Raw genomic sequence first — 16,437 nt, 5'->3', positions numbered from 1 at the left:
CAAAATGTTAGTATAATTTGATTTATTAAAGCTATAAAGGTAAAACATTTATATTTTTTTCAGTAAAGTGCAAATTATGTTCCTGCATTGGGAAGGCATAGGGGGTTTTGAGCCCAACTTATGTTTATTTCTGCTCGTTTTGAGTTTGACTCGGTTATTTATTGTAATTTCTGTTTGTTTTGTGTTTCATTTATTTATCGATGCTGATTTGTGGTAGTTTCATGCTTGTTAGATTATTTGATTTTATTTTTACTCATTTTTTTTTTTAATGGAGTTCTTTACTTATCTTTGAAATACTTATTTTGTGGAAAAAGTTTTTTTTAATTAATTTTTGTTCGTGTTATATTGACATAGTCATTTCAGAGAAAAAGAAAATAATACTTTAAATCTTTTCGTTTTTTTTAAATTTATAGTTTTAGCTGATATTAGTATGCTGGAGAAAAATTTTCAGCAATTTTCAACAATATATTTAACCCTTTTATAATATATTTACAATATATGTACAATATATAAAAACAATATATTTAACCCTCTTATATAATTTTTAACCCTCTTAAAAATCTGGACACAAATAGTAGTGTTTAATTTAGTTTCATACCTCCTCTAATTCACCTGAAATGGAAAACTTGATACCATTCGCTAAAAATCTGTTTACTTTCTTTGATAGCTTGGATAGACTTACGCTATTTTGATTTGGTTAAATTTTAAGAGCAGAAGCATCCCGGAAAGTTTGAACATAATATCCCTCAGTCATTCTTGGAAGACTGCTGAGATACCTTATTGGAAATTAGAATTAACACAGTGCATTTTGATTTAATCTAATGGCAAAATTTAGTTTGGAGCCTTTTTGAAGTTTCTATAACAACATTTTATATAAACCTTATATGCCCCCAAGCCATAACATACAACCCTTACACAGAGGGTTCTGAGGGGGTTCTCATCCTAAAAGACCTTATTTCAAGATCTTTCAACTATGTTGAACCAAATGGATATCTCAAAATTTTGATTGGATGTGCTTGGGAAAATGCTCGGCATCAGAGGGGCGTTAGTCACTCTCCAACCACTTGCAAATATTAAAAAAGGTACTGGCCATTTCAATTCAACTTTCAACTAAGTTGAATAAAATGGCAATCTAATTGGAGGAGTAAGGGAAAAAGGTGGGCGTGAGAGGGGGGTAAGTTTCCCTCGAAACACTTTCGACTATTAAAAAGGGTACTATCCACTTTAATTTAAAATCAATTGAGCCCTTTTTCAAGTTTCTGCGACAAAAATTTCAATAAAAACCTTATAAGCCCCCAGGGCATAACTTATAATCCTTGCCCTGAGGGTGGTGGGGGAGTGTCCTCTTCAAAAATATATTTTCTATCTGGAAATCAACTACGCTGAACAAAATGGCTATCTCAAAATTTTTACTGGATGTGTTTGAAGGAAATAAGGGCGTGGGGGGGGGGGCTAGCTGCCCTCCGATCACTTTCGACTATTAAAAAGGCACTAGCCTTATGATTTTCCAATCAAATGAGCTTTTTTTGAAGTCTCTAAGACAACACCTTCTTTCAAAACCCAATACGATCCCAGGGCATAACTTAAATCCCTTGCCCTGAAGGTTGTGAGGGAGCGTCCTCCTCAAAAACCTATTTTCTATCTGGAAATCAACTACGCTGAATAAAATGATAATCTAAAAATTTTGATTGGATGTGTTTGGGGAAATGATGGGCGTGGGAGGGGACTAGTTGCCCTCCAATCACTTGACTATTAAAAAGGGCCCTAACCCTTTGAATTTCCAATCTAATGAGCCTTGTTTGAAGTGTCTACGACAACGCATTCTCTAAAAACCTTATATGCCCCCAGGGCATAACTTAAAACCCTTGCCCAGAACCCTTGCCCAGGTTGTGGGGGAGTGTCCTCCTCAAAAACATCAACTACGCTGAACAAAATGGCTATCTCAAAATTTTGATTAAAAGTGTTTGGGGGAATGATTGGCGTGGGAGGAGGGGCTAGTTGCCCTCCAATCACTTTCGACCATTAAAAAGGGTACTAGCCCTTCGAATTTCCAATCGAATGAGCCTGCTTTGAAGTTTCTGCGACAACACCTTCCGTTAAAACCTTATATAATCCCAGGGCATAACTTAAAACCCTTGCTCTGAGGGTTGTGAGGGAGTGTCCTCCTAAAAAACATTTTCTGTCTGGAAATCAACTACGCTGAACAAAATGAATATCTCAAAATTTTGATTGGATGTGTTTGGGGGAATGATGGGCGTTTGGGGGGAGGGAGGGATAATTGCCCTAAAACCACTTTCGACTATTAAAAAGGGTACTAGAACTCTCAATTTCCAATCGAATGAGCCCCTTTTGAAGTTTTTACCCCGACCCCTTCCATATGAATTGCCCTACTCTAAAGGAAAAAAATAATAAATAGTACATTGTGCCAACATCGTTCTTATATGCCCTCAGGGTATAACTTCAAACCCTTGCCCCAAAGGTTGTGGGGGAGTGTCCTCCTAAAAACCATATTTTCTCAATGGAAATCAACTACGCTCAACAAAATGGCTATCTCAAAATTGGATTGGATGTGTTTGGGGCAATGATCGGCGTGGGGGGGCTAGTTTTCCTCCAATCATTTTCAACTATTAAAACGGTACTAGCTCTTTGAATTTCCATTCAAATGAGCTTTTTTTGAAGTTTCTATGACAACGCCTTCTTTAAAAACCTTACATGCCCCAGGACATTGCTTAAAACCCTTGCCCTGAGGGCTCTGGGGGAATGTCCTCCTCAAAAACGAATTTTCTATCTAGAAATCAACTACGCTGAACAACAAGGCCTTCTCAAAATTTTCTAATGGTGGGGTTTTGTTAGGGCAATCCACACGGAGGGATTTTATTTTGTGTTTTCAAATGGGGATTTTTATACATCTTTGTAGTGAGGCTATATAAACTTTATACCATAGTTTGAGGGGGAATTTCTTGTGGCGAGGGATTAAAATAGTAGGTCAAACGGGGAGCGTATATAAATAGCCATACTGAGTCGAAATCAGATTATTAGGATTCAGGTTCCTTAGAGAGCGGTTGGAGACACAAGGACTAATTATTTTGAGAAATACTGACATGAAGAGATAAGATTAAGATAGTAATGTATTTGTTTTTACTCACATTAGCGATACAAAGCTGAATCAGGAATACCAAATTATCTGCACTTTAATTCACTGTCATAGGCACTTTTATACAATTATACACTGAGATGTATGTAATGCCACATAAGTTTATTAATGATCTCATATAAATTGTCAAAAGCTATTAATAGTTAGATCATAGGTTCACTTACATATGTCTGGTCAAGAACTCACAGAAAACTCCTCTAGACTGCTCTAGACTACTCTTGACTGCTCTAGACTACTCTCGACGGCTCTAGACTGTCTCACGACTGACTCGAAATTGCCAAGTCTTAACTAACTATACTATCCAATTTCGCCTGAGGTCACATTGCCAGGAAATGCCATAGTTAAGGGATAGTAATTGATTATATAATAGTAATATATTTTCAATTTAAAAAAATAATTATGTTAAGTTAAGTAATTTAGGGTATAGTAATGATTACGTAGTTTTACGACATGACTGGTCGGGGTGGTCCTTTGCGATTTTGCAATACGAGAATTCGTTACTTGCAAGTCATAATGCCTGGAAGATATTTATGAAACTAGATCTCAAACCGTTCGAAACCTTATTCCAACAAGAAATGAGACTAGAGAAAAATACCAACGAACTCAAAGACTCTATATTCCAATTTTTAAAATCGGACAAGAGCTTGCAATCAACCAAAGACAGGCAAATCAAAGGAAAATAAAGGAGATCTACCCCCATTATTCCTAAACTAAAATCAAAATTCATAATAGATGATTTTGACAAGAAAATGGCAGGAATTGATAAGGCTCTAGGAACTAACAACAGAGAAAGCCAAAGAAGAAGAGCATTAAGTAAAGTGGATGGTCCCATAAGTGAACGTACTACGATAAAATCCACCACAAGCTCTTCCGCGACAACTTCCAGGAAAAAAAAACTCTATGATGGGAATTACGCCATGTTGAATGAATTACCAAGTGTATGGATATACCTTAAGCAACTATTGCAAGATCATACCGCAAGCAACGTTACTAAGAAAATATCACCAAAAGGAAAAAAGGAAAATATCGACAAGCCACGAAGAGGGAAACATACCACGACAACCACACCCATACCTAGAGCACGAGCCGAAGAAATTCACTATTCACTATCAACAATCGCAACAAATACGGTTCCAGGACCAATCAAACTCGATGGTGATTCACAAACAAAATTAATCGCTCTGACGTATCTGAAACCAACGGTATTCACAAAATGGACATGGTCGACCAGACAAAAAGCTACGCATACCCATTCCTTCGGCAAAATGTTTATACAAGCAAGAGCGAGAATCCCAATGATGCATATCGAGACGCAAACTATAGTAGTTCAAGGGCACGATACTAATAGCAAAAATAAAAGCTCAGAGAATAAGAAAAAAGAAAAATACGTACCCGAGAAAGGTTGGACAATCGACGGCAAATATACGTGTGCAAGACTGGCCATGGCCGACGAGCCACCCAGAGTTTACGTCGAATCATTACCTGAACTAAATGAGAAAAACACCCTAAGAGTATAAATTCACCAATCCTTCTTAATATTGTATATGCAGAGACTACAAGCATTATTCGAATGGCTCAATACAGAAATACAAAAGTTAAAGCAAAGTACCACGAGAATCTTCAAGGTATTCTTTCGAAAAAGCAAATACCGCAGATCTGCTAGTCGAATACCAGTTGTAGGAGAATTGGCTTCACGCTTATTTGGGCTATCAACTGAAGAAGACCTGGATATCCTAAGGGAAAACGTGAGAAAACTAAATAACGCAATGAACGTGACCTTGTATGTCCAAATAATACAAGCCAGCATAGCCAACTATCAGAGGGATAAAACTGAGGCACTCTCGAAGAAAATCTCAAAGACAGTAAATATAATGAATTATTTGAAGAACGAAGTAGATCGTGTGATATCAGATTCGAGCCTCACCATGATGTCACTCGACATAGTGACAATGTCGTTACTTAACCTAATAACTAATGTTAGCAAATATAAGTTCACGTTGTTCGCCCTTACTGGAGGAACCTTATCCTACAACCTTGTAGATATTTCTAACCTGAAAACCATATTAGATGAAATAAAAACACATCTAACATTCGGTCTACGTCTACCCACAGAACCAGAAGTAGCAAACCTATTCCACTATTACACCAAGCTAAAGGTTCACATCACGGAGATAAACGAACAACTATTTACTGTAGTAACAATTCCATTAATAAATCAGCAATAAATATATGACTTATATAAAATTTCTACATTCCCAGCCAAAATAGGCAGAACCAATTCATTTATGACTATCACACCCAAAGCGGAATGCTTGCTAGTCAATCAAGATAGAAGGAAATATGCCTTAGCTAACCCACAGGACGTTAAGAAATGTGTAGCATTCAAAAATCTAGTATGTCGGCTAACCCTGCCTATTTAAAACGTGAAATTCCGGTTTCTTTATGTTAGATATATTTTTAACAAAAATCCAACAGGAAGAAATTCCTAATTCGTGCGACGCGTTAACATGACGTACAAAATGAGACACTTGTTCATCTTAGAAATGATATGTGGCTATTTTATGTTCCAAAAGAAACAATTGGAACCTTATCATGTTATAATAATACAAAAAGAATTGATTCTAGCTACAGAACTAAATTACTATTAGAGGACGCATGAATGGTTATCACAAGACCCGGGCGTCGACCGGTAGCAAGAATAGATACAGCAAAAACACCATTGTTAATCACGTGCACGAGTATAATACGTCCTAAGGTACTTGATTTCAAACAAGTCAACTTATCACACAACATACCAAATATTACTGATGAGGAAGTGAAAACCTCAATATGGTCAAAAATAGAGAATGTCAAGGGGACTTTACCGCTCACAAAAATATGAGAAACTTTAGACTCCCGATTTCCCCTATTCACTAATGAAGACCTAAGATTGACGTATTTAGAAAGTAGATACGGACTATTTTCAACAAATTTTTGGTGGAACATGCTCCTGACACTATGCTTCGTGTTCATGATTTCTCTAACTATAAGAGTGTTATTAACCCTGAATTATGTAAAAATTATGAGAACAAGTAGAAAAAGAGTTAAGACAGATCACATCGAATTGAGTGAGATGCAAAACATAAACCCGGAACTCCCTGATAACCCATAATCCAAAACACAAGGGAGGACATGATCGAGCGAATGGGAATAGAGGTCCTCATTCGTACCATGTCCAGTACCACCTCTTTAATTACTGTTTGCTTAAAACCATGCAGCTATGTCCCACAGTATAAAACCATGTCCCACAGTAATCCAGTGTCGCTGCAATATGCAAAAAAAGCATGAGAATTGTTTTTATTGTTTTTTTTCTTTAAATTTATCTTTATTCATATTAATTTGATATCGTTAGTGTGATAAATCACGACTATTGCTTCAAATAATAGTCCCTTTACAATATCCTATAAATTATGTACTATTGCCTTATGTGTTTTAACTTACGTGATTGTAAAGAGCATATGATTCTGTCTAGATATTTATATTCTAGGAAGGGGAGTAATCAGTGGAAATTCAGTCATGATATACCAACACGCAACACAGATGCAACCTAGTAGCATCTACTCTCATCATTAGTCAACCAACGATAAGTACTTACCAAATAAATCCCTGAAGACAATACCCTGATGAAAATTCCAGTTACCAAACCTAATACCAGGTAACACTACCTCAAACAATATCGTCAAACAAAAAAAAACCATATATATGTATTAATCGATGATTATTTAAAGAACCACCCCGACCAGTCTTGTCGTAAGACTGCATAAAAATCCATCGAAAAACTATCCTTAGACGGCAAGGTCCCAAACATTAAATACCAAGGACCAGGAATAATCCTGAAGGTTAATCCCTCAAAGATTATGTATCTTAAACCCCGAGTCAATGGCAATATGTGGATACACAATTCCAAGTTTAAGTCTTGACCCTACCCAATCCATGAAAAGAGCCAAACATGAACAATTTTGTGGGAAACATAAACTGTACGTTCTAAATTTTCCCAAAATAAAGTGTTCAGAGAAGATACTCAATCAAGTTATTTTAATAAAAATCCCAGTGATTAAGCCCTCAAGGATTGTGTATCATTGAACCACGAATCAAAGACTATTCGTTAAACCTAGACCCGAAGATCAAGCTTTGATCAAAACGTAATGACCTTTATATGTTGTAATAAAGCCCTTTATTCAAATAAAAGAAGGGCCGAACGTGAACAATTTACGGGAAACATAAACTGTAAGCGTATTAAATTTTCCCGAGGATAGAAGTGTTCAGAATATATGACTAGCCCATTTATCGAGATACCCATCCCCTGTAATTTCCCCAACGGATATGCACCTATTAAAAATTTCAACGACTCTATAACACTAACCCCTTTTATATGATGTTAAAAACTACGCACAGACTATTTTGTGCAAGAAGTCATACATATGAGTATTTTTAAATGCTTATCCCAATCAATAAGTGCAAAAAGGGGTATTACCAAGAAGACATACTATAAAAAGTTAGCAGATTCAGTGATTAATTCATTGGAAGCCCAAAATAAAGTGACAACGTATGTGAGTATTATAGAAACGTAGAATGATGAAGTAAGTGTGATGTCGTATGTAATTAACATGTAATTTTTATTAATATTGAAAAACTTTTCATAAAACAGATGAAAACAAGTGCAAGCTAAATTACTTCAGTGTTTCAATCAGATATTAAGTTAAAATCTATCAATGTGTCAAATTTTTTTCCCTGCAAGTTATTTTAATTCATATATATTGGTGTGTTAAAATTTAAATGTAATAAGATGCTCTTAGAAGTCAGTTGCTTACAGTATCCGTAAAGCGTCAGGTGGAAGCAGTATGTAGAATTAGAAATAGTGAACGTGTAATTTCATTCTTTATATCATATCAGGTAGTATAGTAATTGTCTTATCAGAAGCAAGACAATTGAATCATATAGAAGTATTTGCATATAAGGTGGAGGCATTTTTAGTATTAGGTGGAGGAAAGTAGTATTTACAAACTTAATCATATAATCAAATGTGTTAGTCAGTAGAATCTCTTTGGCCCTTTCGCCAAATAGAGTGAATAGTTGATGGATCTTTAAGTAATGTTTTCATATATGTGGTCACATAAAGCAATCAGGAATATGACAAAAAATATACGTCTTACTAAATATGAGTTAATTCAAATAATAAGTGCCAAATTTTAAAAATTAACGATGATAAAAAGCGGTAAAAATTCAAAAAATAAAAAGCGAAGCAGTAAACATAACGTTGAGAACAACGTTAACGATGGGAAGGATGATATGTAACGGTATCAAAATTTAAAAACCTCAAACCTTTCAAATTAAAGTTACCCATGTAAAATAGAAACACTTAAAACATGAACCTAAAACAAGGTAACCCACAGACATCAAATAAGGCTTGATCGTCCAATTTAAAAAGTAGCCAAACAAATGTATCTTGATCGAACAAACTTTGTATAATCTTTCCCACAGAAAAGGTAGTAGCAATAAATAAATCCATCTCTGTTTCACAAAAATATTCAATAAATATCAGTGTGACCAAATGTTACGCGACAGGCGACCAACAATATAGTTTAAATTTAAGATCTTGAATTTCCAAACTGTCAAGAGTAGGTAGAATTAATTGGACAAAAAAATAGCACGAAAGATACAAAGTATTGTTCTAAAACTAAGTTTAGAGTTAGGTATTCCAATGTAACTAAGTTGTATCGTCCCACAACAAGTTTCACCGTGATAAATTATAAGCCATCTGGAAACTAAGTGACAAGGCGTTAGCAATAAATTTACAAAAGTAATACTATGTTTGTCAGGAAAAATTCCAAAATGCAAATCTTATAGCTATAAATCGTATGAAAATTGAAGCAGCCAATTGGTGTATTCCCGGTCCAATAAGAATATATGACACACTATTTGACCAATAGGTCCAATGTAATATACTTTTTAGAAACGCCTTAATGTGACCACCTTAATAATCCCCAAAATCACAAGCTAGGCAGGAGGTAGCGCATGATTTCTCCTACTTAATTAAATATTCAACTTAATCAAGAGACATCAACTCCAAGAGAAACCGACAAAAGAAACTTTTTTACTAGCTAGAAATTCTCCAACAAAATTATGAAACCAGTTTGTGAATAAATATAATGTGATATGCCTGCAAGAACATTTCATCAAGGAAGCTGGCCTAAACCTACTAAATCTCTGGCCGTCCTACTCTGTGTTCTCCGTGCCTGCAAACCGTTCATCTCCGCGGGGCCGTCCGTCTGGGGGTATTGCCACGTTGGTAAGCAATCGTCTCGCGTGCGAAGTATACGAGAACAGTGAGAATTTTCTTGCAACTTGACTAGATAACCTGCTAGTTATAAATTTGTACCTTCCAACTGATTACCGTGACGACAAATCTGATAGTGCCTTTGCTATAAGTGCTGCTAAACTAGCCCGCTGCCTTAAAAAAGCCGAACGTGAGTCCCTTGAGTGCATATTAGTGAGTGACTTTAACTGTAATTTAGAAGTTGATATTAGTGCCCAAAATAGTCGTTGCTGCATTCTAATAGGGATACTTGAGAACCGTTTTACTATTCACCAGAAGAATCAGGACTTTTCGTATATCTGCCTATCTGGTTCTACGTCCAATCTAGACCATATTGTTAGTTCTAGTTCTTTGCCAGTACGTGAGGTTCTTGTACTTTCGAATAGTTTCACTTCGGATCATTTCCCAGTTCAGTGTATTATCTGTAGGCCTACCTCGTTTTCTGCTGCAAATAATTCGTCAATATTCACTCAGAGGTGGCATGAGGTTCCAGTTTAGCGTAAAATTGATAAAGAAAAGTTTCAAGATTCTTGTGATCTTGTTCTGTCAAAAATCCGCGTACCGTTTGACCTACTTATGAAATTCTCTCATCGTGATGAAAGAGATGTGCGGCTACGTCTTAATATTATTACGCCAAACTGACTCATGCTCTTCTGTTTGCCGAATGTCAAGGAGTACCTAAGTCTCGTGCCAGACAAAAAACTAACAACAAAAGTACGAAGAACAATAGGGAAATCTTTTTGCAAGACAGTGGAGATAATTTGAATGAATATTTCGGCCATATTTCCAAGGCCTGTTATCAGCAATACAAAAATATGAAGGAAAAAAGACTCACAATAACCTTCGACCAACAACGCCAAAAATTAAAAAAAAATTTCAAAACAGTCCTAACATCCTTACTTCAGCGAAGTTCAACCAGGAATTATAAAAAGTCAGGTAAAACAAGGAGATTATTCATTCAAATTATCTCCACTGTCTTGCAAAAAGATTTCCCTATTGTTCTTCGTACTTTTGTTGTTTGTTATGGAAAGGCAGTGTGGTCTTCGTCACTATTTTTGTTGACAAAAGTCGAAATAAATGTGTCATCAATAGTTCTAGAGAATATTTATATTTTTTTATGGTGCTGTTTACTTTCGTTTGGATTCACAGCCGTATGATGTCATCAATGCATATCATGAAGAACAAAATGTTCTTTGACACAATTAGTTTTTAGCTTTCTAATTTTTTAACAGAAATTTCAAAAAGTACCAAAATTATTGTATATAATAGAAGAAACAAATAATTAAAAATTTTGAGAGAATAACCTGTTGGCTATGTTCTTTTATTAGATTTTTTTTTTAGGTTTGGCAAATACCTTCAAAAAGAAAATTGATATTGCAGTAACAATAGTCGGTGGATAAGTTGCCGCTAACTTAACGATAAGCATAAAAAAATGATTGATCAAGTGAGAGAAAGGACCACCGGTGCGTCCAAAACTGTTTGGAAAAAAGTGCTCTATGAAGATTTTGGTGTTGCAGATAATTATACAGACAATACATTTCTACAGGAGCTTAGGACTAACATCAATCTTAATCCAATTTCATTCAAACAAAGCATTTTTGGATCACTTAGAATCACTACATACCTATCAGTGGTATTCATATTTTTATCCGTATATTTTTTGCTGGAAAACGGTGCAATTTCGGAAATTAATATCAGTAGTGTCTGCTGCTATATATGTTACATTGCCAATTTTATCATTTGTTAAAAATGGCTCCTCGATATCAGTAAGAAATAGTATTATATATTTAGGCATATCTTTTGCACTATCTGCGGTTTTAAAAACTTTGACTGAGTCAACTAGTACCGACAGTATTTACGCCATCTGTAGTCTCCAATTTCTATTACATTTGTTTTCTATTGATTACGGTAAATCTTATGTTGTTGCATCAAAGCAGATTTCTTTAAGTACCTCCCTTTGTGCTGCGATTTGCCTAGCTTCTAGGCTTCCTAGTCACTATCATGTGTTTTCTCTTTTGGCAATTGCCATTACTTATTTTGCCATTTTTCCTCATGTATATGCTTTGTCGAATTATTCAGAAATTGTTGGTGGTATGTTAATTTTTGTATCCCTGTTGTGTCTATATTATGCTGACTCCCAACTGTTTGTTCTAGGAGTTGTTGCCTTTATTTTACTAAATCTTGTTCTGCCTTATTTGTTTGTGAAATTTCAGAAATTTAAGACTAATATTTATGGCCCATGGGATGAACCTGTCATATAAGGAATAAGGACCTCTACAACGCTGGGTACGCCAAAATTTTGAGAAACAATAAATTAGAGGTTTCAGGTTAAGACTTGGGTTAGTGTGAAACGGTAAAGACTTAGGATAAAAAGTTCTCAAAAACTCACGAAAATAATTGTAAGCTTAATAATGGTAACAAAATTATTCACTCCGGTTGTCCAAAGTCTACGGGATGAAAAGCCATTTGATGAAAAAGCCATTGATGAATTGAAAAAATGTCTACACCAAAATTCGACTGATGTCTACTTTCAAAACTCGACTAATTGTAAAGGCAATCCAAAGACTGAGTGTGTATGTTATACATACTTTAACCAGGCAACAAATGCAACTGTTGCTGGTGGAAAATTGAACGGAAAAATCATTAACAAACAGAAGAAGGTTTGCAAACACAATGTGCAAAATAATGCAAAACTCTTTAATATGGCGGATTTATCGCAAAATTGCCAGGATAAAGAGGGAGCAATTTCCTATGCTTGCTGGGCTAACCCAAAGAGATTATGCCGTTGTGAAAGTGTTTTTCTATGGTATGTCATTAGAAGAGAAGCGAGCAAAATTTGTAAAAAAAGTAAACTGTAAACTTACAGGTTCCTCTGGAAAGATTGAGAAGAATGGTGCTGAAGTTTTCTTTGAACATCTGAGCAACAAATATCCAATAAGGCAATATATAAAAATCATACGAAATTCAATTTGGATGAAAACTATTCCACATATGTTGACTGGTCGAAAGCAAAAGCCAGAACCAGTATATATTCAGCGAAAGAAAACGAGACTATGCCGTTTGTTTGCGAATTCCAAATAACCGATGATCTGAAGTACTTAAAGCAATCGCCCTTAAAAATATGTAATATTCGTGATATACAGTACCCTTATGATTGAATGGCGAATAGCCAGGGAAGTTGTTCTTTTATAACAGCTTTGCAACATCCCCAATCAAAAGAAGAAGCAGAAAAATTCTGTAAAGAGGCGAAAGGTACACTTGCTACTAAAGTTTCAATAGAAGACTTCAAATACATTTTTCATGCACTGTTAAAAAAAAATATGGAAACATATGTGATACGTCTGAATTCTATATTGGAGATGGAAGGTACATAAATATTACCTTGCCAGAAGACTGCAAAAAACCTTCTCCAAAAGTAAAAAAAGATCCAAAAGTAAATGAAATGATGGAAACACCGAAAATGATGGAGTCGCCTTTCCTTTGTGAAATATCTGTGACAGATAAATTATTTTTTAGATACAGATAAATTAAAGCTGTTTCAACTGCATCAAATTCAAAAACATTATAACTGCATTGGAGATTCAAACAGCAAATGCCTTTGCATGACTGTATTACGGGATCCTAAATCAAGAAAAAAAGCAATACAATTTTGTGGAGATTCAAATGGTAATTTATCTACGGGGTCTCCTTATGATATTAAAAGAATGCTTAAGCGCATATTGGCTTTAAATGGTAACAGCATAAAAAGTCATGATCAATTCTTTGTTGGGAATGAAGAGTATGTAGACGTTGATTGGTCAAAAGAGCCGGACTTGGTAGTAACTATTAACAATTTAACAGCTGAAATAACAAACAAAACTCTGATTTTCCTCTGAGACTTTCCTATTGATGACAGTATTGATCTTATAGACTCAGATGAATTGAAACAGTGTGAAAATAAGCAAATTCAAAAGATATATGACTGTTTTGATAAAACTAGCCCGTGCATGACAACTTTTTTAAAACCATTATCAAGAAAAGAAGCGTCTGCCAAATGTAAAAGTTCATCAGGTAGGCTGAGTAAAATGTCTTGTAAAGACCTAAAAGGTTATTTTGGGCATTTGAAGGCTGAGAACTCGGATAAAATAACAAAATATACTAGAATTAGCTTGGGTGATGACAAGGTTGCAAAAGTCGACTGGTCAAATGATGCTGAAAGCAAGGTAGAATGTTTCGCTGTAGCAAACAAAACAGGTTCAGAGCATTCAAGTTTTATGTGTGACTTCCCAATAATTCCCAAGGAAATGAAAGATTGTAACAACGAGAAGATTCAAACTGCATATAATTGTGTCGGGAATTCTAGGGGCTCATGCCCGTGCATGACCATATTCTTGGAGCCAAGAACAAAAGAAGAAGGTGCTGAAATTTGCCAATTAGAAAGCGGTACACTCACTGAGCCGTCCCTTGGTGTTCTCAATTATGTGAAGACGAAATTCCAAAATTAGCAACACCATAAAGAAGGGTAATAAATTCATTATTGGAGGAAACCAATACATAGGTGTCACCCATGCTGAAGACGAAAAAAAGAATAACTTATCAAAATTTAATATCTGAAACCAACCAGGCGCAATTTCCTTTCATGTGTAACCTAGATACAAAGGATGGTAAAGATCGAATGAATTTTGAGCATCTAAAAAGCTGTGAAAATAATAAAACACAAATGCATTATAATTGTCTTGGTAATTCAAGGGAGAAGTGTTCTTGTATGACAACTTTACTTTTTCCATCGTCAACATATGAACATTCTTGTCAATCTTTGAAACGATAATAAACCATAGAAACTAGTTTTCAAGTTTCCATGCGGACCCTCATAATTATATTTCAGAATTATATAATTATATAATTATAATTCAGAATATATAAATATATAATTATAATTCAGAATATTCAACAAGAAAATTGTTGTTGTTTTTCTTGAGTATTGCAACCCTCGGATTACTTAAAGCTTGTTTCCCCTATTGTTCAATGTCAGAAAATAATGAATTGCTCCCTGAACATTCCTTGACGTCTGCACCCCAAACAATTTTTACTCCCTGGGAAGCCACCAGTACTTTAACGGTTAAGAAGGGCTGGGGACTAATTCGGGAGTATATTTTTTTTGGGGGGGGGGGCTAACGTTTTTGAGTGGGCCAAATAAATTGAATTACACCCTAAATAGGTTAATAATAGTATCAATTCGGAGAAAATCATAGTTTCCGGCTAAGTATTTTGTAACTATTAGGTGAATAAATACAAATGATTTACTATAACTCCCAAATCCATCTATTTTGGGGCCAAAAATTACTTTCAAAACTGTTAGTGTGTGGCAACTTTGGTCGGGAAGACAAAACTAGCCTATATATTTCGAAATATTAACAGATATTATTAAAATATCGCTATGTATATTATTGTATAATTTACAATCTATAATTCATTATTGAAAGCTTATTATAAATAGGGAAATAAACCGTGGGTTATTTTCAGCTTTTTCCCTGATCTGTAAAATATTCTAACTTGATGTCTTGAATTAGCAAAGCCAAGCACCCCTTAGAACTCACAAGTCCTCATCATAAATATTGGGTGCTATTTTTCACTAATGCTTGGTGCTATTTTTAAAATGTATCTACGGGCTGAGCATGGCAAGGTAATTTCTAAAAAATTTCAATTCAGTAGGCCTTGTTTAGCTCAAACACCGAAGAAGTTTTTAGATGATGCTTTTGGCGGTAACTTTTTTACGAGATATCGGATATTTTTTGATGAAGGAGGGGGGGGGTGGCTAGAGTGTTGTAAAATAATTATATATAACAATTCTATTATAAAATTATAAAATATTATTATTATTATTATTATATTTTATTATAATAAGATACTATATAAAAAATATTATAGTGTTGATAAAAAAAAATAATAAGCAAAATAATTAGTTTTTTAACTAATTAGTTTTTGTAACTCGCGCTGGAGTGGCCTCCTCTGTTATCTCTTACCTTGTATGTTTTTTTTTATCCTGTATTTGTTGTATCGGCATTTTCTTATATTTGTTTATGGCCGACACATCGAGCCTTGCTCTCCGTCGACCAGTTTAGAAGTTTATTTGTCATGTGTTTTTGTCAATAAAAGATCTTGTCTTGTCTTCTTGTCTTGTTGCCAAATAACTCAAAACTAACTTTTTGAGCTTCGCCAACTAAATTTGCTTCTAAATAATCAAGCGGGGGGTATCACTTCTATTTGTCCTTATTTGTAGTGACTTTGCCTAACAAGATTATCTTAGTACCTTTTAATATTTATGTTTATATTTCTTTTAAATAATAAAGATATTAAAGATATTATAAAGATCTTTTAATATTTATACTTAGTGCGCTACAAAAATTGATTTCTTCTTTTTATGTCTTTTTTTCTTTTCAGGGTATTTCAGGATATATTGTAAACCAAAAGGAGGACTCAGCTTTGAAGAGGAATGATCTAAAAATAGCATTTTTATATGTAAGTTGTATTACAATTTTGTCCGGCGTACGCATGGGCTGGGGGTAGGTTTCTACCCCTCAATCTTTTTATGCCATAGCACCTTTTCTCAAATGTTAGAAACTTGTACGTCATTTTTAATTATGGTTTTCCTCGATTGTATGTTCACCTACCCGATGCAAGACATGGAAAATGCAAAAGTAATTTTCTGGCTTTTCGTGAATATCTTGATAGTAAGGAAAAGTATGTTATAATTAATTGGCTCGAAGCAAACGGTACTTTCAGTAGGGTGGGTTAAGTAAATATTAACTAGGTATGTGTTGTACCAGATGCAATTGTAGCTGCAATGAATTTGACGGGATTTACTGGCATATTAGAGGGAGGGGACTGGACAGGTAAAAGATTGGGGTTAAACAACTAACTAAAAACTACGCTTGATTTTGGTTTTATA

The 16,437-nt window shown here is 34.8% G+C and overlaps 1 protein-coding gene and 1 pseudogene across 1 annotated transcript; both read left to right on the top strand.

The window, feature by feature from the left end:
• Positions 1-10,941: 10,941 nt before the first annotated feature.
• Positions 10,942-11,770, top strand: LOC148943015 (phosphatidylinositol N-acetylglucosaminyltransferase subunit C-like). Its single transcript, XM_089102637.1, is given in 2 exon segments — positions 10,942-11,207; positions 11,209-11,770. Coding segments are annotated over 2 exon segments (828 nt in total).
• A 150-nt stretch (positions 11,771-11,920) lies between these two features.
• LOC148943014 (uncharacterized) lies at positions 11,921-14,316 on the top strand (annotated as a pseudogene).
• Positions 14,317-16,437: the final 2,121 nt, after the last annotated feature.

This window comes from Artemia sp. Qi Xiang Cuo, chromosome 16 (genome assembly GCF_049724085.1).
Source record: "Artemia sp. Qi Xiang Cuo chromosome 16, ASM4972408v1, whole genome shotgun sequence".
In the NCBI taxonomy this organism is placed as follows: domain Eukaryota; kingdom Metazoa; phylum Arthropoda; class Branchiopoda; order Anostraca; family Artemiidae; genus Artemia; species Artemia sp. Qi Xiang Cuo.
The sequence above is the reverse complement of the archived record's forward strand: the minus strand, read 5'-3'. Positions and strand labels throughout refer to the sequence as shown.